The following is a 25193-nucleotide window of genomic DNA, read 5'->3' on the forward strand; positions in this document are numbered from 1 at the left end:
CCTTAAACTCTAAGACCAAGCAAATCCTGGTGAAAGATGATGAAGGTCCAGGAAAGCAGAAAGGTTGTGGGGCAGCCATGTGGGAAATGAGAGTGATGGAGTGGAGGTGTTGTAGCAGTGACCTTAGGACCAACACAAGCGCTGCCAGTTCCAAAGAATCCACCCAGGCAAGGTGACTCTTCCCTGGAGTAATATTGTTCATCAGTAAGGGGCACTAAAGGCTGGCTGGCTCTGGGGCTGCTTGGCTCTCTGCCGTGGTTTTTCAAGCAACAGGAGATCCAGTTACCTAAAAATACTCTAGCCCCGGGATTGTGGTCTTCCTCATACAAAGCATGCTTGATCTTCCTGTAATAACTCACGTGCCGTGCTGACTTTGACCTGGTTGATGGCAGGATCAGATCCTTGCTGCATGTGGGAGATGGCTATGGCAAAGCTTGGGCAAGAGAGGGCAATTCCAGTCCGGTGTGCCAAAATGTAGTTTTTTTCCTGCCCTGGTTCAACCCAATTGAAGCTTCATAATTGGAAAAAAGACGTAAAACAAGTATGTTATAGCAGGGAAAACTAATTTGCACAGTTCCTAAAGTTACCATAAGACTAGACAGAACATTATTGATATATCAAAGCTGCCGAACAGAGAGGCACTTGTGTTTTTTCTTTCTTGGCACTTTCTTGGTGGTATAAAGTAGTGTGTCTGTCTATTTTGGACTGGGATAAAAATGTAGGGGCAGTGGGGAAATTTTAGTCTATTAATATCTTAATCAACAGATTAAGCAACAGATGTTAAATCAATTTAAATGCTATTCTGGCTTTGTATGGTTAAAATCAGAATGTGGAGTTGGCAGTTATTTAAGGCCTCTTGAAAATGAGATCTTGGAGATCTCAGGAGACTTGCCTGGTATAATTAACATTAATTAAAGCCATCAATATAGCCTGGAACCATTCGTGACCCCTATCTCTAGGAATTGAGGATTGCTGGTATGGATTATTACGTACTGTTGTTAGTTAAAGTGTCCTGTTAGTGGAACAGGAGATCACCATAGCTATCCAGACACCAAAGTGTAGCTCTGTGGATCTGTCATTCTGGATTTGGACGTGGATCAGTCAACACATGAATGTTCATTACATGAACTTACGGCAGTTAGAACTGATCTGGCTAATGGTGTTAGCAGCAGTTGAAGACACCCAGCCTCAAATCTTGATGTGTTTGATATTCGTCTAACAGCTGCCGGAGACAGGGCAGGGAATTGTGGGATAGCTATGTGCAGCTGAAATGTCAGGAGGCCTCCTGTACACAGAGTTATTTATAAGACTGAAAGGAAAGAGGAGAAGAGCTACAGGACTGGGGAGTTGGGGGGGGGGGGGGGGGGGGGGGGGGGCTCAGTTATGCAAAAACATTAAAGTTCCTCTGTCTGAGTTATTCACTTTGTGCTTGCATAAAGGGATCAGCAGGCCTCTCCACTGATGACATTATTAAAGGACGGCTTTGATTCAGCTCTTCCCAATATTAAGTGCATACTTCATTTGCACATGTTTTCAGCGTGGCAGTTCATATGAACAGGCACAAGATGTCACTATGGTTGTGGTGAATGTTGTGTTTTTCTGTATACAGTAGTAGATATAAGTGGGATGGCTAAAGATGATCTACAGGAATGTCTTAAACACATACGGAAAATATCTTAATCAGTTCAGGGCATGAGTCCATGTTTAGAATTGAGTAGGTATTATAGTTGAACCATGTATAGAAAGCTTAGTACTTTTTCAGTACTGTGTGGCCCACAATTTGATATTTCAACTTTCAGCACTTCATTTAAATAAGCAATTCCATTCCATGAAATTGGACCACCTTTGCTTCCCCAAAGAACCTTTCCATTGGTCATTCTTTGCAATTGAGATATGTGAACATGAAGAACCTTTTCAAAGTTTAGAGAACCTTCACATAACATAAAAATTCTGTATCAGTTAATGGTGGAACCATATGTCCAAGACAAGCTTCATAGGCAAATTAAATTACGAAGGCAAACGCCCACATTAGCTCATAGAAGCATCATTGAAGGGAACTGTTGAATGAGTTTTGTATTGAGGAAGATACTGAATTCATAAGCAGACATATTAATTAAGCTGAAAAAGTATGACTATTTATCTATGTTCAAGCCAAGTAATATTGTGGGCCATTTTCTCAGACCCAGATCAAGCCTAAGCCTAGACTAAAAAGAATTTCTGAAGGTAATTCTCCATTGACAGTGAAGTTTCGTCCAAGATTAGGCTTAATTCATATTTGGTAAACTAGTTGTTCAGACAATGATCAGATCGTTCTTTAATCAAGTATTGTGATCCCACGTTGGGTATCAGTACCAAAAACAAAATCCTAGTTTCCTAGGAAGCCCCACTGCTTTGGTGTTGGTCTGATCAGTCAGGGTCCTTTGGCCTGGCACATTGTCGTTGTTGCAGGGTGTTATAATAACGGTATAATTGGAAGGCACCAATGGAGAATAGCACAACAGCCAGACAGCATTCTTCCTCTAGTGCTCACCAGCCCAAGACATCTCTGATTCATGATGCAGATCTGAACTGTGAGGTTCCTGAATCAGTTTTTTTGTCTGTGTCTCTCTTTTAAAGTTAGTTGTTCTCTAGCTGGATTCTGGTGGACATTGGTCCTGCACCTGCATGAACTCAGGAAGGGCTTGTTAATGATCTGATTCATTCGTTCAAGCATGTTAGAGTAGGAGAAAAGGCCAAAACATGCAGGATCAGGGTCAGGAACCACTGATCTTGGGCTGCCAGTCCCAGAGGGGGTTGGTACACTCTTGGAATTGATGCACTCAGGGTGTAGAAGTGCTAGAAAAAAGCTTCCCCCTCCAGTCCCAAAGTGTACCCCATGAACTTGCTGAAGCCTGATCTCTGTATCCAAGCTATTGCTGCCCTCTCTTTCTGCATGCTGTGTGCGTAAACAAAGTCATGATCGACAGCAGTTTGCACTTGCCGACTAACTTTAGCTCCTGTGGCCACAGAGGGGCGGGGGCTTCCTTTCCCATAATGCATCTTTGCTGATCCACGCACACAGGCACGGATGGACATCTGACACAGCTGACCCCCTCAATCGCCCACCCAGCCCACCCCTGTGCTCAGCCTTTTGCTTGTCAGGACAGGGCAGGCGGAGATCAGGACTTGTCTGGGAGGCAAACCCCCTGCAAGGGTCATGTTTCGCAGAGCTGGGAGCCACTGGATGTGGACTAGTTGAGTTTGCGAGGTGTGTTTTTATGTTTTGTGAAAGGAAGGCAGGAGCCTGAAGGCCTGGCACTGGTGCTGCAATGCTCCTGAGCTCCAGATGCCCTGCTAGCAGCTGCATTTCCGGGAGCCTCTCCATGAGCCAAGACCCAACGACCGGAAAGCCTTGGACAGGACCTTGCGAGTGAAAGTTTTTCGTGTGAGTGAGTGAGAGGGTGCTGTTTGTAGTGGACGACCTCGAGAGAGGAATTTGAAGGGAAATCGAGAAAAAGTGGGAGATAGGAAGACACTGGCCAGAGAGAGTGTCCTGCAAACTTGTAAACGGAAGTGACCACAGACACTGGGAGTAATCTTACTGATTTCGTTTGTGGGTTTTGGTTTTTCTCTCTGGACACCGCAACCATGATGATAAAGGAGGCCTCACTCAGGGAAGACCCTGACCTGCGGGGGGAGCTGGCCTTTTTGGCCAGAGGCTGCGATTTCGTCCTGCCGTCACGATTCAAGAAGAGACTCAAGTCTTTCCAGCAAGCGCAGGTCAGTAGGCAGGGGCCTTGTTCAGTTCCGCAAAGGACCACTGCAGCTAACTCATGCATGCCATGGAAGACAAACTATTCACAGGCAGATACCAACATATCTATTAATAGTGCAGCTGGGGGTTGAGGGTGGCAAAGGTCTTCAGGAATACAGTGTCCAAGAGAATGTTGCATACAGAAGCTTTAGGCAGATGGGGGGGGGTGCTACAGCTGTTGTGTTCAATACGTACGGTACACCAACATGAACCTGCACCAAACTCAGTATAGGATCATTTTATAATCACTTAACCTTGGCCGGTGAATTGATTAACCTCACTACTTTGCCTACATTCATTCCTCTAACTTTGTTCTCTAAGCTTCCTCTGTGTGATGATTTCTTATTCTTTTATGGCCTAACAAAACAGTTAAAGTCCTGTTGTCGCCTACATTTCTAGTTAATTGTGATCTATCAGAATGATCACATGTATCATACAAACTTAATAGACAGCGTTTGTAAGTAAACAGTGCATCAACACTAAAATACAGTAAGTAAATACACTTTGATGAGGCTTACCCACTTTTATCATTTGCCCACATAAAATTTACTTTCAAGATTAAAATCTTTTGAATAAATATCCTAGAAATTGGAAAAACAATTGAAACGCATTTTAGAAATATGACATATTCGACTTTTATTTTTTTACATTGACCAGTCAAAATCTCACTTTGACCAATAACTACAAAAGCATCGCTCCTTCCTAAGCCACCAACAGTCTCTCAAACTCCGAGATGCAGTTTTAGCGCTGAATCTAGGCACTAAATCCCACCACTTCGGTATAAAAATATTAGTTTAGTAAGTTTAAGAAGTTCTGCATTAGCAGTGATGCTGTATTCACATTTTAAGATAAATGTGAAGAGTACTGTTCCGTGGATTTTAAGGACAGGAAGTGTGTTAACAGGACTTGCTTTGCAGGGAAGTAAGCCAAAACACACCATATAGCATTAGACAAGTACAGTAAATGCAGTTATCCAGATCGGAGTGTGGCACAATCATCAACCTGCCCATAAACACAGAAGGCATACATGGCAAAAATCCCCAGCCTAATAAAGTTATGTTGGTCATCATTGCTCTTGTGTGCAAACAAGGTTTTTTATGTAACGCTCTAGGTTTTAAGCTGAGTTTTAAGTGTTCTGAACGATGTTGTTGAACACGCTTCGTTTTTTTTTTTTTTTTTGTAGCCTCTATCCCAAATTCAGCTGGAGTGAAAGTTTGACCATCAAATGCCTCTAAGTCGCAGTCCTGAATCTGCTGCCGAATCCAGTATGACATTTTCCATGATCAGTGTTGTCAGCTGGAGCTTTACTCCAGCGCAGCCAATCCTGATGCAGTAAGAAATTGCTGGTCTTCCGGATTCCTGTTCCAGGGCAGACTGTACTCCTGATTCTGTCCTCAGGCTGAGATTAAACTCATGCATTGTACAGAGTGTGATCTGTGCATCACACCTGCCTCTGGCATTTAACCTAGCAGACATTTAACCTTCAGTGTGTGTTGCAAGGGTCCTTTGAGAGAACTCATAGTGAGAGCAGACATCAGCTGTCACTGCCCCATGGTGTCCGGCGTGTAAATTAGACTGTATGCATGCCATGCTTTGAGACCAAAACAGCCCACTGCACTTCCCCCCTCTTGGTTGCTGTCAATGGCTTAGAGATGGAGAACATTGTTTGATTTTTTCTGCTTTCTATCCTGAATTCATTAGAAAAGGTTGCATACTTTAGCCTTAAGGTTGTTTACAATTTGCAGAGCTAATCCAGCATAGTGATAAAAATGATTGTTTAAAAATTCGGGAATTCTGTTAGCAGGGTTAATTCATTTTGTTGCACATTAGACTAAGTGTCAGAGATTTGCAGGTCTGTAAGCGTCCTGTGGAGTAATTTACTGAACGTCCCTAAGAAGGTCCCCAAGCGGTGTCGGTTCCCTATCTTGGGATAAGGATTCAGGTGGAGGTAATCACTGATGGTTCCTTTCAGAGCCACAGTGGATAGATCCCACATACACAAGGCAAAGGAAAGGTTGCTTTTACAGCTGTGTTGGGTTATTTGCTAGCTCATGATGATAGCCATAAGCATGCATAGAATATAATTTATCAGAAGACAGGCTTGGTCCTTGGGGCCCAACAGGTGTACCACATTTTTTTCTCCTGCCTCCCAGGACAGGTGTACCAGCTGCTTTAAGTTCTTGATTTCCTGGCTCAGATGTTTTAGCAACCGCAGCTGTCCTGGGATCCCCTAGAATTGGATTGCTTATTGTTATCACATCATTGGCATTTTCAGTATTGATAACGGGAATGTTGTTGTTTTGTGCTGTGAGCTTTCTGATCAACCTTAGATATTCCAGATTCCAGCTTTTGTAGGCGTTTTGAAGAGTCAAAGCATTCAAGTGATCCACTCCACATCAGTGTTTTAATACATTGAATGATAAGACAATCACAATATGTAGCACTGCAGCAGTTTAGTTCTTGTGTTGCCCTGATTGCGTCTAACTGGTGAAATGGGTTTCCGGAATCTGGAGTGAGTGTGGAATGCAAGGATGTTGTGGATTGTTTGATTTGACATTACGAAGAAAGCTGATGCCGCAGTGGTGCTGATTATAGACCGGTCTATGTTCTGGTGAAGACATTATCCAGAGACAACTCTGTAAAATCCATACAAAACCCACACTTGTTCTAAGTGTTCGTTGTGGAAATCGTCCATGGTATTGAACAGAATTGAGGAACAGGCACCTGTTGCTGATGGTTATTTGGAACATTTTATTTTTTGCTGTAATCAGTAGATACTGAACGTGATACTGGAAGCAACATTTGTTCCGTAACTACATGAATGATAATCTACAATGAATTGCTCAGGGTCTGCTATTAGTTATTCAGTGTCAGTAACTACTTTGAACTAAGTATCTACTATAAATTATATGGTGATAAGCCAGACCCCGACTAAGACAAAGCTAGGCTAAAAACAATTTTCAGTGGACTGCAGGACTGCAGTTCAGTCCTACAGGCCTTCCAAACTGTGCTGCCAACTATGACAAGATCATTGCCAAAATCATGACCGCCTTCACCAAGTTCCAAGAGGAGAGGACCAGCATAACCCAAGCCTTAATCCATGTCTAGAAAACCATTGAAAAATATTCTAAAAAGAGTTTAATGGGTTAAACATGATCTTAAGCAGTTTTTCGCTCATTCTCTCCCTCTCCCTTTCTCTGTCCAGATCCAACCAGAGAAGAAACCCGGAAGTCCTCCTCCAGTGCCAGCTCCAGCTCCGTCCACCCCGGCCCCCCGCTCCCCCTCCCCACCGCCAGCCAAAGTGGTGGTCATCCCTCCTCCTCCCTCCATAAACATTCCACGCTTCTACTTCCCAACAGGCCTTCCAAACTGCGCTGCCAACTATGACGAGATCATTGCCAAAATTGAGACAGCCTTCACAGAGTTTGAGGAGGAGAAGGCCGACATTTACGAGATGGGGAAGATCGCGAAGGTGCACATGGAATGAATTATGGTGCTTTTTTTCTGGCGGGTGATGAATCAGTGTCTAGCAGCCTCGTGTCGATGGCTCTACATCTTTTGCTGATAACACTGATTTGTTCTCAAGAGCACTAACACTATCATTTCAGCCCAGTGCTCTGAGGAAAATATTAGCAATATTGCATCGTATTTCATGGCAGTTTTCAACCTCAACATGACCAGCAACAGTTTTCTGTCACTTGATATCCTTTACATTTGACGGGAGCATCTGAATGGGTGTCCTTGTTTAGCAAGAACAGATGCTCAAGTAAATATGTGGGTGTTGGTTGAACAGAAATAGAAGTCACTCCATAGTTAAATAATACAGTAGATAGATACTGTATTGTGAATAGTATGTACAATTGCATTATAAATAGGATGTGCTTCAAATGGTCTGTACAGGTACATTATGAGTGTCAGTGTTAAATGCATATTTATACATACACTACTGTTTGAAGTTTGGAATTGCTTGTGTTATTAATAACAGTTGTTATTTTATTCAATAACAGTAATTTTACACGGATTGAAATACTCTAAGCTAGACACTAGCAGGAGTTTTAATATTTATTTCAATATTTTAGTATTTCCTGGTAGCATCAAGGCGTTTTTAGATGATAAATAATATACAATAGTTATTCATTTACAGTAATTCCTTGATAAGTTCTCCAAGTTGAGGTTCCAAATTCGAGACATTCTTCAGTGATTTTAGGATCTGCTCTGATCATCTAACATTTTATTTACGGTTTGTAACTAAGTACCTGAAAGCTATGAAATATAACATTAGAATCATTTTTTACATTCATTTTCAACAATTTGTCTTTATATAATTGAAAACTGTGATTGCAAACGTTTAAAAGGTACTGTAGTTTTTCTAAAATAATTAATATTATATAGATTTGCCGTAGCTGGTATGTACAGTTACAATATAAATATCAATTGGAAATGCGAATTTAAATACAGTTAAGTATGTGCAGTTTTTCAGTAGATTTATTTTACAGGCACTGGTGTTAAATGTGAAGGTCCAACAGGTCACAGATGAAGAAACGATTTTATAGGACGTTTATTAAGGCTGGGAGGAAAAAAGTGCTTAGATCTTCAGTGCTGCTATATGAAGGAGGTCAAACATGAAGCTCAGCCAAAGAAGACAGGCTATTAGTCACCAATGCAAATTTCTGTCAAGCTTTAGTTTTATTGCAAACATTTTTCACCACCGGAAGTCACACAAAGCCCTTGATTGCAGCAGATTTAATCAACATTGCTGTATTTTTTGCTTGTCAAGCTAGTGTTACTGAGCTTTTAGTCTAGCTTCTAGTCTAGTCTAGTAGAACTATCCTAGGCCGTGATTGCAGTTTTAGTCCAAGCAAATGTAATGTGCTTTAAATTATTTATTGTATTGTACATTGTTGTGATATTGCAGTTAAAGAGAATTAGGTACATGACAAGTAATGACATGTAATGTGACGGAGACTGTTGGTTGTGTTCAGGCATGCGGATGTCCACTGTACTGGAAGGCCCCCATGTTTAACTGTGCAGGAGGAGAGAGGACCGGCTTCGTCTCTGTCCACTCCTTTATCGCAACCTGGAGGAAGTGAGTGACCCCTGTTCTCAACCTTTTTTACACGTAACTTGTACACTCACCTTAGTTTGGTGAAAAATCTGATTCTCGCAGTTTTTCCTCTCCTTATCCCAAATGAAGTCAATCAGCCAAGATGTGTTTGGTGTCTGGTTTGCCTCTTTGGTTATAGCATGCCTAAATCATCCAACCATGTTGAGGTGTTCAGGTATGTCTAGTAGACTTTATGATGTGGTTTCTGACACTGTATGATACACTGTAATCTATAAGCATTGACTAAAGTACATCAGCATCACATTAGCCACCTGGCCGGCTAAATTTGTCTGCTTGAGGTTTTATGCTTTCATTCTTGCTTAGAAACATTAGCAGCAGCTCCAGCGATAAAACAAAAGAAGCAAATTAAAGACACCAAACATGTCTTGGCTACAAACCCTAAACTAACCATGACCATACATTCAATGAACTAATATGTCATCCTGAGTAGGGCTTGACATTGTTCAATTTTTTTTTATACCAATACCAACAGCAATACTTGACCCTGATTCCTGACTGGTACGTTTTTGATATTCAACTGAAAGTGGGTGTGGCTTAAATCAGAACTGAGTGTGGAGCACAGGTAGTGGTTGTATCTACTGGCTGCAACAGCATTAATAACATACACACAGACAACCAATCAACATTGTAGGTTTTGGTATAGACATACCAAAAACTGCACTACAACAGTGGTTCTTAGCCCTGGTTCTGGCGTGGCCCTGTCCCACATATTGTGTCTATTCTCCAGATCAACTAATTAACCTGCTAACCTGAGCTGGATCAGGTGTCAGGGAAAATGCAAATATGTGCAGGGAAGTTCATTCTCAGAAAAGCCATCACTGGGGTGGTACCCCTCAATTCACTGAATGGTGCCCCTCAACTTACTAGGATATTAACCCTCGATTCACCAGAAGAGTACCCGTCAATTCACTGGGATGTTCACTGGGGTGATAACCCTTAGGTCACTAGGTAGGTACCTCTCAAGTTACCATAGCAGTATTCCTCAATTCACTGGAATCATACCCTGCAGTTCACTGAGGTGAAACCCTTTGATCACTAGGATGGTACCTTTCAAATTACTGGTGTGATACCCCTCAATTCACTGGATAGTGCCGCTCTTGTCACTAGAGAAGTACCACTCAGACCACTGGGGTTGTACCCCTCAATTCACTGGGATGGTGCCCCTCTAGTCACCAGAGAAGTACCACTCAGACCACTGGGGTTGTACCCCTCAATTCACTGGGATAGTGCTCCTCTATTAACTTGAGTAGAACCCTTCAGATCACTGGAAAGTGGTCGTTCTAGTCATTGGGGTGGTATCCATTAAAATGATGGTACCCCTCAATTCACTGCAGTGGTGCTCCTCTAGTCACTGGGGTTGTACCCTTCAAATAGTTGGGGTTGTACCCCTCAATTCACTGGAATGGTGTCGCTCAAATCACTGGGCTGTACCCCTCAAATCGGTAGGGGTTACCCTTCCACTTCCTGGAATGGCACCCCTCAAATCACTTGGGTGGCACCCCTCAAATTCCTAAGGTAGTACCCTTCCAGTCATTAGATTGGTATCCCTCAAATCACTAGGGTGGTATCCTTCCAGTCATTGGGGTGGTATCCCTTAGTCCACTAGGTTGATAAAATTATGGGTATGCCCTCAGTAGCTTTACTTGGAAAACATAATTGTGTCATTTTGTTAGTGTTTTTTATTTTTTTTTTTTTTTTTTTAAGTTGCGTCAATGGAGTCATATGTCCCCCTTGTGGGACTAATAAGGGTCACTTAATCTTAATCTTAAACTACTTCAGGGGATTGTCATGTTCACTTTATAGTGACCAGGTACAAATTTTTAGAACCACTAATTTAGATGATATTTTCATGTAGTTCAACATGACAGAACACTTTCTGATGTTTATAAATATATAATGTACTGAAAGTCTGTATCTTCTGCTTCCTCCACAGGTTGTTACACAGCTGCTATGACGACGCATCCAAGTTTGTTTACTTGCTGGCCAAGCCGGGCTGTAATTACCTGGAACAGGAAGACTTCATCCCTCTGTTGCAGGTCAGTTCTGCAAGTGTATGTGTGTCTGATTATGCTTTATAATGCTGATAAAAAATGCTTTGTTTTGTTTTATAACTTAGTAAATGATCTGTTTAAAGCCCATTTAAAACAACTGTTGAACAAATGACAGGCGTATTTTCTTCACCCGCAGACCATTTCATTTTTACATGATCCAACCTATGTGTTTTCCAGCCTCTCTTTATCCCTTAGAATTAAACAGGCTGCTTTTGTAGCTGAGCCCTTAAAACCGATATATGTAAATGAGCTCTGTTCTGATTGGCTGCCATGTATTGTGCCTCATTCCAAAAGCAGTCCGAGCAGAAAACACTCCTTATGACTTCAGTTTGAATGGACGGGGCTAAACTGCTATAGGCTGAATGGACAGATATGGGTTAATTAGTTGGTGACACCAAAGAAACAATGAAAACAGGATGTTTTTGCAACTTATTTTCCATATTACTGTACAATTTTTGAAAATTTACAGTTTACAAACATTAAATTTTTTTTTTTTTTTATATTGGACTGAAAATGAACATGTATAACATCAACATACAAGGCAGATATAAATAGATATGGTTTCTGACGCTGTATGATCTGCAGTTGTCAATAAGGTAAACGCAGTGGTGGAATTAACGGAGAGCTAATGTAAAGAGGAATGTATTGAGAATGTATCATGCTTTCAAAGCACTTGTATAGATCAAGGGTAGGATGTTGGTCTGATTGTGGTGTGTTGTCTTTTTAGGACATCGTGGACACTCACCCTGGGCTGACGTTTTTAAAGGACGCTCCAGAATTCCATTCCCGCTACATCACCACCGTACGTGTCTTTATTAAGAATATGATGGCAGCGTAGTGGCAGTCATCTACATCCCTCAGGATTACAGCAGTCATTTTATAGACACTGCACTGTTTATGGAGAACCATTAGAATTATCAGCTGTTAAATATTCCATATCTACTGCAAATTATTTCTTTATTTCACCAACTACTACGTATTATTCAGTTATGACTATGAACTATTTGGTAAAGACCTTGTATTATTCATACTCCGCCCACTGTTCTTTTCTTTTGGAGCTGCTGTTGTGAAGGTGAACAAGAACTCAAAAAAAAAAAAAAAACATTCAGCCTAGACAAAAACTGTTCATTACCTACATTTAGAGCTTACACTGGCCTGGTGGCTAATTCATTCCAACCTGCCTAGTTTTGATTAGCTACACTGCCATCATCCCACTTGGTACGGTAACATTTTACACTGTAATCTCAGTGTTGTATAGAGCCTCTACACACAGATTCGTGTAGTTTCCCATTAGGTGAAATGAATAACCGATTCTAAATGTAGGTATTGTGATATAAACTGAGTCTGTTCTACAGTTTCTCATTAGGCTGAATGAATAACCGATTCTAAATGTAGGTATTGTGATATAAACCGAGTCTGTTCTACAGTTTCTCATTAGGCTGAATGAATAACCGACTCTAAATGTAGGTATTGTGATATAAACTGAGTCTGTTCTACAGTTTCTCTTTAGGCTGAATGAATAACCGACTCTAAATGAAGGTATTGTGATATAAACTGAGTCTGTTCTACAGTTTCTCATTAGACTGAATGAATAACCGGCTCTAAATGTAGGTATTGTGATATAAACCGAGTCTGTTCTACAGTTTCTCATTAGACTGAATGAATAACCGACTCTAAATGTAGGTATTGTGATATAAACTGAGTCTGTTCTACAGTTTCTCATTAGGCTGAATGAATAACCGACTCTAAATGTAGGTATTGTGATATAAACTGAGTCTGTTCTACAGTTTCTCATTAGGCTGAATGAATAACCGACTCTAAATGTAGGTATTGTGATATAAACCGAGTCTGTTCTACAGTTTCTCATTAGGCTGAATGAATAACCGGCTCTAAATGTAGGTATTGTGATATAAACTGAGTCTGTTCTACAGTTTCTCATTAGGCTGAATGAATAACAGGCTCTAAATGTAGGTATTGTGATATAAACCGAGTCTGTTCTACAGTTTCTCATTAGGCTGAATGAATAACCGGCTCTAAATGTAGGTATTGTGATATAAACTTAGTCTGTTCTACAGTTTCTCATTAGGCTGAATGAATAACAGGCTCTAAATGTAGGTATTGTGATATAAACCGAGTCTGTTCTACAGTTTCTCATTAGGCTGAATGAATAACCGACTCTAAATGTAGGTATTGTGATATAAACCGAGTCTGTTCTACAGTTTCTCATTAGGCTGAATGAATAACCGACTCTAAATGTAGGTATTGTGATATAAACCGAGTCTGTTCTACAGTTTCTCATTAGGCTGAATGAATAACCGACTCTAAATGTAGGTATTGTGATATAAACTGAGTCTGTTCTACAGTTCTACAACCAACTGTGAATGAATTTGTTTTTGATTTTTTCCAGAGTTCTTGTCCAACCTTACAACAATAGTTTGTGGGCAGAGCCTGTAGATAAAAATGACTCCTGTAGCGCAACATATCAAGCTTTTTGCGTCTGCTTGTCTGTCTGTGGACAGCTGGAGCACGTGTATGTGTGTGGGGTGTTATGCAGCGTTAGTGAATCCTGACATCACGGAAAGACTAAAACAGCAGGTCGCCGCCCTCAGTCCTGCACACACCCATATTTAGCCACTTCCTGTTCCTCCAGCTGTCCCTTTGCTCCCGGGAGCCTGAAACTACCAGGAAACGTTCCATGGTCCTGAAACCGGAGCGCACGGTTATTGTCACTGAAGCCTCACTCTTTTAGACAGCTACCTATTCTCACACACCACAGCTCCACTGATACTGGAGTCATGTATAGAGCTTTTCACTGGACACCTCAACCCTGCTGAGATATCCTGTCCCTTAACTCCACCTAAACCCAGGAGACACATTCCAACCTTTCCTTAACGCTTTAGAAGAACCTACAGTGCTGCACAGCACATACAGAAACAAGTATAGTAGAAAATGACAGAAGCCTCAGCAGCTCCCTCTACTCTCAGCTGTTCAGTCAGTGAATCTCTCTTCACCTTCATCCCAGCTTCCATTCTTCTCAGGAGCCTCACTTTCAGCTCCTCAAAGAATCTGCAGACACGCCTCCAAAGCTCAGTCTTAAAAGCTGGTTGATGATTTTCTGAAGTAATCAAACCCATTCAGTGGTGTTGAGGTCTGGACTCTGGGGTGGTCAGTCCATAGGTCAGCTTCTTTGTTTGATGTGTCCATCTCCTTTTCTCAGTGAGGTTCCTCTTGATCATCTACACATCCTTTCAGACCCACAGTGCTGAGTGATCTTCTCACAGTGGAAGGATGGACAGAAACACCTGTGGATGTTTTCAGATCTGAAGCAGCTTGATTTTCTCCTCTCTTTTAAAGATCAAAGCTTTAAGTGCTGTTTATCTGATGGGGGCAGTTTTGGGGTCAACCAGCTCTTCCAGGTGGTTGTTAGGAACTTTTTGTAGATTTTGTAGATTTTGTTTCATTCGTTTGCTTTTTCTGATCTCTTCAAAAATCCCCTGAAAAATAAACCATCTTAACAACTGAATTACATTTGTATTCAATATCAACAGGTTTGCCTGTTTACTTCTGTTTTTTTCTTCATTTTTATTTCAATTTTTCTTTCTAAAAAACAAGATTTTGTCGTTTATAATGTGTTGTATGGCATACATATTAATGCCTTACAAAACCCAGCATAACTCTGGGTAGGTATAGCTACATGCATATCAATTTGTAAAGCTAAAGTATTGTGTATAGTTCTGTAATATATTGTAATATCTTTCCACAAAATTATAGACATTGATGTTGTAATGTAGCATTTATAAAACACAATGAGCCTTTTTGTTGTTGTGTTGTGGAACTTGACTTTAGAAAGCCATGTACTCTTTCATTCTAAAGTATTATTTGTGTATTCATCTAACTACTTTTCAACAATTAAACAGGCTTGGGGTTGGCATTGTGACGTGTTATGTATGTCATATGTTATGAACACACTTATTATGCATTATGAATGCAGGATTCAAATAAAGCATTACTCAAATCAAAATACCACATCTAAAACTACATATGCCATTTAAAGTCAGAAGTAATTAATAAAACAGTTCCAACATGATTTCTTTTTTTATTACCAGCAGTAAGTGCCATGTTTAAGAGTTAATACGGATGTTCCATTGTTTGTATTTGGCTGGAAATATTTGCACTGTATGTGAACATGTTCTGAACATCTGTTTCCTTGTGCTGTAGGTGATCCAGCGGATATTCTACACAGTCAATCGCTCCTGGACAGGCAGGATCACCATGACTGAGCTCAGGAGAAGCAACTTTCTGCAGGTACACACTGCGTTCTCTGGGTTTATTATGAATTTTCATTAATGAATCTCCAGAAATCTTGATCCAGCATGAAGTTTGTCTTACGAATGCATGATTGAAAAACAAGTTATCCAAATATTTTATGTTTTTTGTAGAAGGAAATCACTCCTGACAAAGACATTTGGGACTTTATTTTCAGTAAAAATCACTCTAGGAATTCCTAGACTCTTAAAAAAAGAAGGCTCTTCAACGGTTCTTCACTAAGACAGTGGTTGTATATAGACCCATTAACACTAAAGAAACATCTGCGTGGTGAAATGGTTCTTCAGATTGATGGGGAATATGTCGTATATGGTTCTATAAAGCACCAAAACGGGTTCTTCCATTGTTACAAGCTTGACATTGGCCAAGTTTACATGCAAAGATTTTTGCCAATCTGATTGAATACAGTCAAATTACAGTTTCAGACTGAGGTGTTTATTCTCACTCTGTTCAACAACTTGATGGAAAATCTCAGTTTACATGCCCACTGCAAGTAATTCAATACAAAAAGATTCAGGCATTTACACGGATGTTATTCTTCTATTTAACGGATTATTTACCCACCTCGTTCAGACGGATAAAAATTGTATTCCAAATGGCCTCAATCGGACTAAGCTAAGCTGAGGTGTGTACAAGGACGTATTCTATTCAGATTGAGCTATTAGTCAGATTATTAACGGATTGTAAGGCTGCATGTAAACGTGACTACTGTAACAAGCAGAACCATTTTTAGTACTGTTCAAAAATGTTGTATATAGAACCATAAGCAACACATTCTCCATCAAACTGAATAACCTAAACATACAAATCGCGTTTTAATCAATGCTTTATATTTTCTATTTTTAGATATTTTTATTTTTAATGTTTCATTTTTTATACTCACCTCATTTTAGTCACTTTTATTAATAAAGTTACTCTTATTAATTGATATGTTCTTTCACATTATTAATCCCCCTTTTCTCTATCGCCTCGGCTACATTGTAAATTAGGGTCAACCTCAGTTTTCTCTGAGGTTAAATAAAGGTTGATTGATTGATTGATCGATTGATTTCTGTGAGTGTTCACGGCTGTGTATGTAACCACTGTATTACTAAAGAAACTTCTTTTTTCAGTGTGTAGTAATGCATTAGCTGACAGTACTAGGGACAGGAATGGGACAGCAGTAGATGTAAGGTGTAAGTAAATGGTATATATTTTACCTGCTTGGGAAGATGCCCGGGTCTGGGGTAGTAACCCAAAACCAGTAAATCATTACAAACGACTGATTACTTTTCACAGACTGTAACAGGATTACTTCACTGATTACTGCCTGGAAACTCTTACTACTCTTACTACTCATCCCTTCTGAGTTCCTCTCTAAAACCTGAACACATCTGTACCAGCTGTACAAACCCAGCTGTCCTTTCGGCACTTTATTTGCAAATAAACGGCTGACCACATTTAAAAGACATGAAAATGTACGGAAATGTGAATGCATTATGAGTAGCTAATGCAACTGAAAACCCCAGAGACTCAGAAACAGCTGATAAACAGCTGAAATAATCTCAGTGAATAGAGTGTAAACGTTACAGAGCTGTTTGAGATCTTTGATCGGACAGATTGTTTGCACTGATAAAAACAAAGGAAATGTGTTATTTACATGTTGCTCATAACTAATACTATATGAGTAATGTAATTCCTATTAAATCAGTCACTAATGTGATTATGAGAGTTTAACTTGCACTATAGGTAAAAAGTAACTACATGACGGTAACACATTACACCCAAAACTGGACCTGCCTTAGAGTGCAATACAGTCTGGCGTCGCTCCAAAGACCTCCTTTTAGCTCTTTTATTTTTAAGAGTACAAGGAGAAGCTGCCAAGCAGCAGAGCACCAGAGCGCTACAGATCTTTTTATAAAGGGCAAGTGCAGAGATTTTTGCTGGTACAGATCAAAAGGACTGCTAGCTAGCACAGCGGACTGACAGCTAGGGTCGTACTGTAGCTTAGCAACAGGGAGCATCCCAGCCAGAATGTGCACAGCACAGAAAAATGCTGTGCACCTTATTTCTCACCTAAAGCACAGTTTGAACCCATAACTTCAAATTGTTAGTGCTTCATGTCTGAAGCTACGTTCACACAGCAGGTAAAAGTGGCCCAAATCGGATTTTCTCACCAAATCCATCCAAATGTTTGTTCAGATTATCTTTTAAATGTGATCTGCATGCGACATCAGTCTGAACAGATCAGCTCCTGAACTGAGCCGCATGGGTAAAAGAACAGAGCGTCACGCAGCTCATCCAGAGGTAAACAATCATGACTGGAAACAAACTCCAGTCGCTCCCAGAGGATCAGCTTCATCTCCACCAGCATCACAGGAGCCATCATGAAGCTTCACTGACTGACAGCTGGGCTCCTCACCCAGAATGTGGTCGAGCTGTAAAAAGGGCGGGGTCAGTTCTTCGGTTCGCGTCCTCAGATTCTTTAAACTTCGCTTGCAGACTTTTAACTGTTCTTTGACGCTGCAGCCTCGTTCTCCTGTGGCCGCGTTCGGACATTTCTTTAGAAATCTATCATTTTGGATAAGTGTCTTCTAATTTTTTTTGTACAGAAACATCAGCTTAACATCAGCCTGGATTGACGTGAACGTCTTATGAATTCCCATCTGGCTCTTCAGAGTCGCATTGCCACATATTGGATACGGATCAGATATGAAAGCGTCTCAAATCAGAACTAAAAATGTCAGATTCCGTGTTTTTGCTGTTCACACTGATATATGGACACACATCTGTCACATATGAAGAAAAAAATAACACACCACGAAACATCACGTTTATGCAACCTTGACAAATGATTAGCTTTGCAGTACTGCCTGTGCCTGTGTTATGAAGTCCATATGTTGGTAACCTTAAATAAGTGTTTATTTGCCGTATATAACTTCCAGATACATGGAAATGTACTGAATTGTGGCAGAGTAGGTGAGGAATCCTTTTGTGCTCTCTTTTTCCAGACTCTTGCCCTGCTGGAAGAGGAGGATGACATCAATCAGATCACAGACTACTTCTCCTATGAGCACTTTTACGTAATCTACTGTAAGTTCTGGGAGTTGGACACTGACCACGACCTCTTCATTGACCCAAAAGACCTGGCCAGGTACAACGACCATGGTAAGTGCTGTTATAGATGGGTGCGGTCACAAAAAACTTCAAAACTTCTTTTTTTGAGTGAGTTTATATTGACGTTTGTTCTTCTCTCCCTTCAGCGTTGTCCAGCAGGGTCATCGAGAGGCTCTTCTCAGGAGCTGTGACCCGGTAAGGCCACCAGAACGGAAATTAACTGATGCAAAATGAGTTGTGTGGTCTAGTCTGAAACACTGGGTGCACTTTGACTAGCTGGCCTGAGCATTCATAGTTAGACTGACCTTGCAAATACAGAGCAACATAGTGAAAACCTATAGCGAGTTCAGGATACCACATTTTGGGGCTGGACAAGGTACAATACTCCTGTACTTGATATCCTGTATATGTTTATACTTACATTCACAAGCAAGTCCAAAAGTCTTGTTTCTAAATGTGTGTAAGTATCAAAAGTAAAGGTACCTTTGCTGGTACCTGGTTTCAGGTGATCTAGGCTTGTCTTTCATGGTCTCGGTGGTTAAAAAGCTGGGCATAGTGTATGTTTTTGTTTGAGTTTGATGGTTTAGCTGGTCTGCCAGCATGGCCAACTCAACCAAACTTCCAGGATATTCCTTTTAATGCTTGGATTAGTTGAGCATTTTATGAGGTTTGTTTTGTAGTTCTTTTCTTTTCATTTGCATTTTGATGAAGAATGAGGGACCGTTTTATCTCCATTGCTGTTTACCATTAGATATCAGTGTCCTTTTCCAAGTTAGAGATAGGTCTCTTTCTTAACACAGCACATTTGTAATCTAGTATAAGCAAATGTTAGTCAATTCTTAGTGAGGAAATACAGTACAATGTATACCTGCAGATCATGTAGACTCTGCCTCTGTGAGTATTGTCTCCGAGGCTCTGAGACTCTGGTTCTGGACGTCGCTGATTTTTGTACTCTGTTACAGGGGAAACTCTGTGCAGAGAGAAGGAAGGATGAGCTATGCTGAGTTTGTGTGGTTTCTCATCTCAGAAGAAGACAAGAAGAATCCCACGAGGTAACATCTCTCTTAGAAAGAAGCCCATTAAACAGATGAGATTTGGTCTGTTTCTTTTACAAGCCCAGAACATTCTGCTCAAGCTCATAATCACAAGGTTCTGAAAACTTTGAACATCAATGAGTGCCTGCTAATGCAAATTGCACATACAAGTAGCACTTATGGCTGGTAATAAGTTGTAATTGTAATTTAATTGTAGTGTTGTAATTTTATTTGATGTGAATTATTTCAGACTTTTAACTTACTGAAATTGGAGAAATTATGTGGAAAGTACCCTCAAGTCACTGGAGCAGTGCCGCTTAAATCACTTGAGTGGTTCCTTCAAATCGCTGGGGTATTACCTTCAAACCGCTGCAGTGTTGCCTGATGTCACTGTAGTGTTACCCTTAAGTCATTAGGGTGGTAGCCCTTGTCGCTGGGGTGTCACTGAGGTGGTATCCTCTTGTCACTGGATGGGTACCCTCATGTCAATGGGGTGGTATCCCTTATGTAACTAGAGTGGTACCTACAAGTCACTGGGGTGGTAACCCTTAAGTCATTGGGGTGGTACCTTTTAAGTCACTGGAGTGGTACCCTCAAGTCACTGGGGTGGTAACCCTAATGTAACTAGAGTGGAACCTTCAAGTCACTGGAGTCTTACCCGTAAGTGACTGGGGGGGTAACCCTTCTCACTGGGGTGGTACCCTTTAAATCACTGAATTAAAAGTCTGAAAGGCACCAGAGTGCTACCATCAAGTGACTGCAGTTGTACCCTTTGAGTCACTGAAGTTGTACTATCAAGTCACTGGGGTTATACCCTTTAAGTCATTGGAGTGGTGCCATCAAGTCACTGGGGTGGCACCCCTTGTCACTGGGGTGGTACCTGTCAAGTCACTGGGGCTGTACCCTTTAAATCACTGAATCACACGATTTCTCCACTCATTTCAGTGAGTTAAAAGTCTGAAAGTCACTAGGTTGCTACCATCAAGTGACTGTGGTGGTACCCCTTAAGTCACTGGGGTGGTTTCCCTAAGGTCACTGTAATGGTACCCATCATGTGTATGATATTTATGGTGTGTGTGTCTGTGTGTTGTGCAGTGTGGAGTACTGGTTCCGCTGCATGGATCTAGACGGTGATGGGGTTCTCTCCATGTATGAGCTGGAGTTTTTTTATGAAGAGCAGTGCGAGCGGATGGAGGGAATGGGGATAGAGCCGCTGCCCTTCCAGGACCTGCTCTGTCAGATGCTGGACCTCGTCAAACCAGAGTGCCAAGGTCAGGCAGGTTCTGATTCTCAACTGGGTCCTTTACAGTAACTCCTCCATAAGAGACAAAATGCAGTGTTTCATTAGAAATGCAACAGATTATTAAAAAAAAAAAAACAGGAAGTGCGAATATTAGAATACTTTTGGTTGTAACTACAGGCCAAAGGTGTGGAGGTGACGTTTGTAAAAATAACCATTTCTATGGACAGGTGTGTTACACTAGCAGTGGGTAAAGAACTAGAAACTGCTCAGGGTAAAAAACTGTTATCAGTGCAGAAGAAGGCTTTTCTACTGCTTGTTTTATAGCACAGGCTTAACATAAATAATGTTATGTTGTGTTAATAAGGCAGTTGCTATAGTGTAGTGGGTAGTGGTTGGTATAGTGTGTGTAGTGTAGTGGTTGGGATAGTGTAGTGGGTAGTGGATGGTGTACTGTATTGGGTAGTGGTTGGTATAGTGTAGTGGGTAGTGGATGGTGTACTGTATTGGGTAGTGGTTGGTATAGTGTAGTGGTTGGGTAGTGGTTGGTATAGTGTGTGTAGTGTAGTGGTTGGTATAGTGTAGTGGGTAGTGGTTGGTATAGTGTAGTGGGTGATGGTTGGTATTGTGTAGTGGTTGGTGTAGTGTAGTGGGTGATGGTTGGTATAGTGTAGTGGTTGGTGTAGTGTAGTGGGTGGCGGTTGGTGTAGTGGTTAACACCTTTTCCTTCTATGTTGTAGTCTGGGGTTTACTCCCTGCCTGGGTAAACACTCTGCACTATACCAATAAGAGTCCTTGGGCAAGACTCCTAACATTTCGCCTACCTGTGTGAAATAATAAAATTGGATAAGAGCGTCAGCCAAATAATGTAAATGTAATTTGGGGTTATTTCCACTGCTTGTTTTAACAGGGGATTAATATAGCCTGGGTTTATTTCTACTGCTTAGTTTATCACATGGGACTAATATAACCTGGGACTATTTCTCTTTGATATAGCACAGGATATATATAATATAATATGGGGTTATTACTATGGTTGGTTTTATAGAATGTAAAATGTGCCGGAATCTTTACTAATGCCGGAGCAAGCAGCCTGTGAAATGACTGGCACTGAGAATTACATTACCTACCTCCTCAAGTAAAACTTTAGTCTGCAAACATCACCTGCCGTTGACAGTAGCGTTAGCTTTTGCCTAGTAATAGAACTTGATTAAACTAAGCACAGCCCAACTCAGACAGTGTCCAGCTTTATGCTTTATGTGTAGTGCCCACCGAAACCAAAGCTACACCCTTGGTATTCTACATTCTCTACAGGTAAGATGACTCTGCGTGATCTGAAACGCTGCAGGATGGCTCACATATTCTTTGACACGTTCTTCAACCTGGAGAAGTACCTGGACCATGAGCAGAGAGATCCATTTGCAGTGCAAAAGGTCAGACATGCTCTTCTTCTACTGCACTTCCCAGGGTGTTTCTGTGGAGCTGACAAGGTGCAAAGATAAACTAGACCAATAATCAGTAGCTGATTGCTAATAACTGCATAACTAGCTACCTAGATGACTCTTTACATTAATACAATGCATTTAACTTATTTCTAGACATTTTTTACTTGTTTTTAAGCAGTTTTATCTTATAACATTGGCAGATCATATTACTTGTTTTAATCATTCGTTTTTTAAATGAGCAAAATTATTTTCATTATTTCTCTAAATAAGTAAACTAACGTGCCAGTGGAATTAGACGCTTTCACCAGATAAAATCACTTAAAACAAGTAAAAGTGTACAGGAATAATCTTATAGTAGTCTTACAACAGCCTCGTAATGAGAAATATTATATTAATTGGCTACATTTAAGCTGCTTTCACATGCTAAGATATTATTTTTTGCAGTGCATCTATCTTTACTTCCAGCTGCACAATGCTGAAACTGTTTATCGATGCTGTTATAACTGTTTCATAAGATAAAGAATAAACAATAAATTGAACTCACTTTTGTATGTTTGTCTTTGTTTTGTTTCCACTACACGCTTATAGCGAAATCTCACAACAAAGCCTGTAAAGTTTTGTTTTAGGGCATGTTGGTAATAGTACACCTGTAATAATCTTAAACTCATGCTCAGCTATTTACACTGAAAGTGGAACTAAGAGTTCAGGTGCTCCATTTGCACCATTTTTCAGTTGTCTGTGCAGAGAAACAAGACAATATTTATTGATACTCTGTTTAATTACATACAAATTTGAATGTGTGGGCCAGTGGACATATGCATACATCAACTTACAGAGACCAACTTGACCCCACTATTTCATCTTTTGTGCACTTTTATGTTCTAATGTTACTTTATCTGTGTGTAAATTGTCTGTTATCGTGTTTATTTGAACTGTTGCTGCCTTTATAACATCAGGCTTAGATACTACAGCTGAGCATTGGCCAGTCAGTTGACACTTCCACATTTACCTTTGTTTGTATTAAAGTGCGTTGTCCCTGGTTTAGGAAAATAAATACAATACAAGATGCAAAGTGCCTTAACAGGTACTTCATGGACCATAACTAAGCCGAAGTGTCTCTCTGTGTGTATTTGTTGCAGGATTTGGATGGAGATGGTCCTGAACCCTCAGACTGGGATAAATACGCAGCAGAAGAGTACGAGATCCTGGTGGCTGAAGAAACAGCCAGCGAGCAGCTACAGGATGGGTCAGTATTTTGGAAATAAAGCCAGAGGCCACGCCCACTTTCTCCCCTTGTTGTGATGTCACTCATCAGTACTTTTTGGCATTTCAGGACCAAAAGAGCTTCAATATGAGCTTTTAGTTCCACTGATACATTATTATTTATGAACCTGCTCGTCATACTTAGATGATACTTTGATGAACATAATGTATGATAAACTAAACATTTACGGGGACTTTTATTACTGAATCGTTACTAACGTTACATAAAAATGAAAAGAAGGCAGGGAAAAGGTTTACTTATACTTGTATGAGCCGTGTTGACACATTATTCATTAAGTAAGTACTATCACTGTATTTTTATTCATCTGTATAAGGAAAAATGCAGCACAATAGTTTATATAATAATTACCAATTAATTGTTTTATTATAAATGTGCTTAATAACTAATAATACAGCCCTGTTTCCAAAAAAGTCAGGACGCTTGACAAAATAAAAACAGAACAAAATGATGTGCAAATGATTTCAACTCTTTATTTAATTGAAAATACTACAAAGACAAAATATCAAATGTAAAAAAAAAAGAAATTTTATTGTTTTTGGAAAATATTTGGCCATTTTGAATTTGTTGTCAGTAACACATTTCAAAAAAGTTGGGACGGGGGGCCTGTTTACCGCTGTGTTTCATCAACTCTTCTTTAACAGCACTCTGTAAGCATTTGGGAATTCAGTTGATGCTGCTGTAGATTTGAAAGTGGAATATTTTCAGGTTCTTGCTTGATACAGGACTTCAGCTGCTCATCAGTTTTCAGAAAATGTTCTCAGTGGTGACTGGTCTGGACTACAGGCAGGTCAGTTTAGCACCGACTCAGAATGTGGTTTGACATTGTCTTGCTGAAATAATCAAGGCCTTCCCTGAAAAAGTCTGGACGGCAGCAAATGATGCTCCAAAAATCTACATATATCATTCAGCCTTCACAGATGTGCAAGTCACCCGTGCCATGTGTGCTAAAACACCCCCCCAGACCATTATGGATACTGGCTTTTGAACTGTGCACTGATAACAAGCTGGATGGTCCATCTCCTCTTTAGCCCGGAGGACACAGTGACCATGATTTCCAAAAAGAACTTCAAATGTTGATTCGCTGGACCACAGGACACTTTTCCACTTCCCCTCAGTTCATTTTAAATGAGCTTCGGCCCAGAGAAGGTGGCAGCGTTTCTGGATCCTGTTTATATTTGGTTTCTTCTTTGTGTTTTAGAGTTTTAACTTGCATTTGTGGAAGCAGTGATGAACTGTGTTCACAGACAGTGGTTTTCCATAGTGTTTCGGAGGGCATTCTCAGTTTCTGAGCCCAGTACATAATGATATTTTATAATGATATTATGTACTGTAGATGAGTTCTTTAGATGAGTTCTCAAACTGTTGCACTATTTGCTCGTGCAGTCTTTCACAGACTGGTGAACAACTCCTCATCTCTACTTCTAACAGATGCTCATTTTATACCCAGTCATGTTACTAAACTGTTGCCATTTAACCTAATTAGTTGTGAGACGTTCCACCACACAATTAGCATCACACAATTTTACCAGTCTTTTGTTGCCTTGTCACTTTTTTGAAACGTTGCTGGCACCAAATTGGCATATATTTGGACCATATATTTTCCAAAAACAATGAAAATTCTCACTCTTAAAATTTTATGTTTTCTTTATACTATTTTTAATTAAGAGTTGGGTTTAACTGATTTTCACAGCGTTGTTTTTATTTACATTTTGCATAGCATCCCAACTTTTTTGGAAATGGGGTTTGTACATTTTTTTGCTGCTATTGAAATATATTTTACTATAAAATGCTCATTATA

At 40.4% G+C, this 25193-nt stretch overlaps 1 protein-coding gene across 3 annotated transcripts in view; it reads left to right on the forward strand.

Annotated features, from left to right (window-relative positions):
• The window catches only part of ppp2r3a (protein phosphatase 2, regulatory subunit B'', alpha), a 159048-nt gene that overhangs the window by 131612 nt on the left and 2243 nt on the right, over window positions 1-25193 (forward strand). For 2 of the 3 annotated variants that reach the window (XM_017724397.2, XM_037546628.1), the window contains exons 4-14: window positions 6999-7265; window positions 8776-8879; window positions 10852-10954; window positions 11697-11771; window positions 15188-15274; window positions 18286-18442; window positions 18538-18586; window positions 19354-19443; window positions 20521-20696; window positions 21980-22098; window positions 23250-23356. In XM_017724397.2, coding sequence (XP_017579886.1) covers window positions 6999-7265; window positions 8776-8879; window positions 10852-10954; window positions 11697-11771; window positions 15188-15274; window positions 18286-18442; window positions 18538-18586; window positions 19354-19443; window positions 20521-20696; window positions 21980-22098; window positions 23250-23356 — 1334 coding nt within the window. Of the gene's footprint in view, window positions 1-3142; window positions 3760-6998; window positions 7266-8775; window positions 8880-10851; window positions 10955-11696; window positions 11772-15187; window positions 15275-18285; window positions 18443-18537; window positions 18587-19353; window positions 19444-20520; window positions 20697-21979; window positions 22099-23249; window positions 23357-25193 lie in introns of those variants that run through there. The other variant, XM_037546629.1, reaches the window with a different exon arrangement.

Source organism: Pygocentrus nattereri, chromosome 17 (genome assembly GCF_015220715.1).
Source record: "Pygocentrus nattereri isolate fPygNat1 chromosome 17, fPygNat1.pri, whole genome shotgun sequence".
NCBI lineage: Eukaryota > Metazoa > Chordata > Actinopteri > Characiformes > Serrasalmidae > Pygocentrus > Pygocentrus nattereri.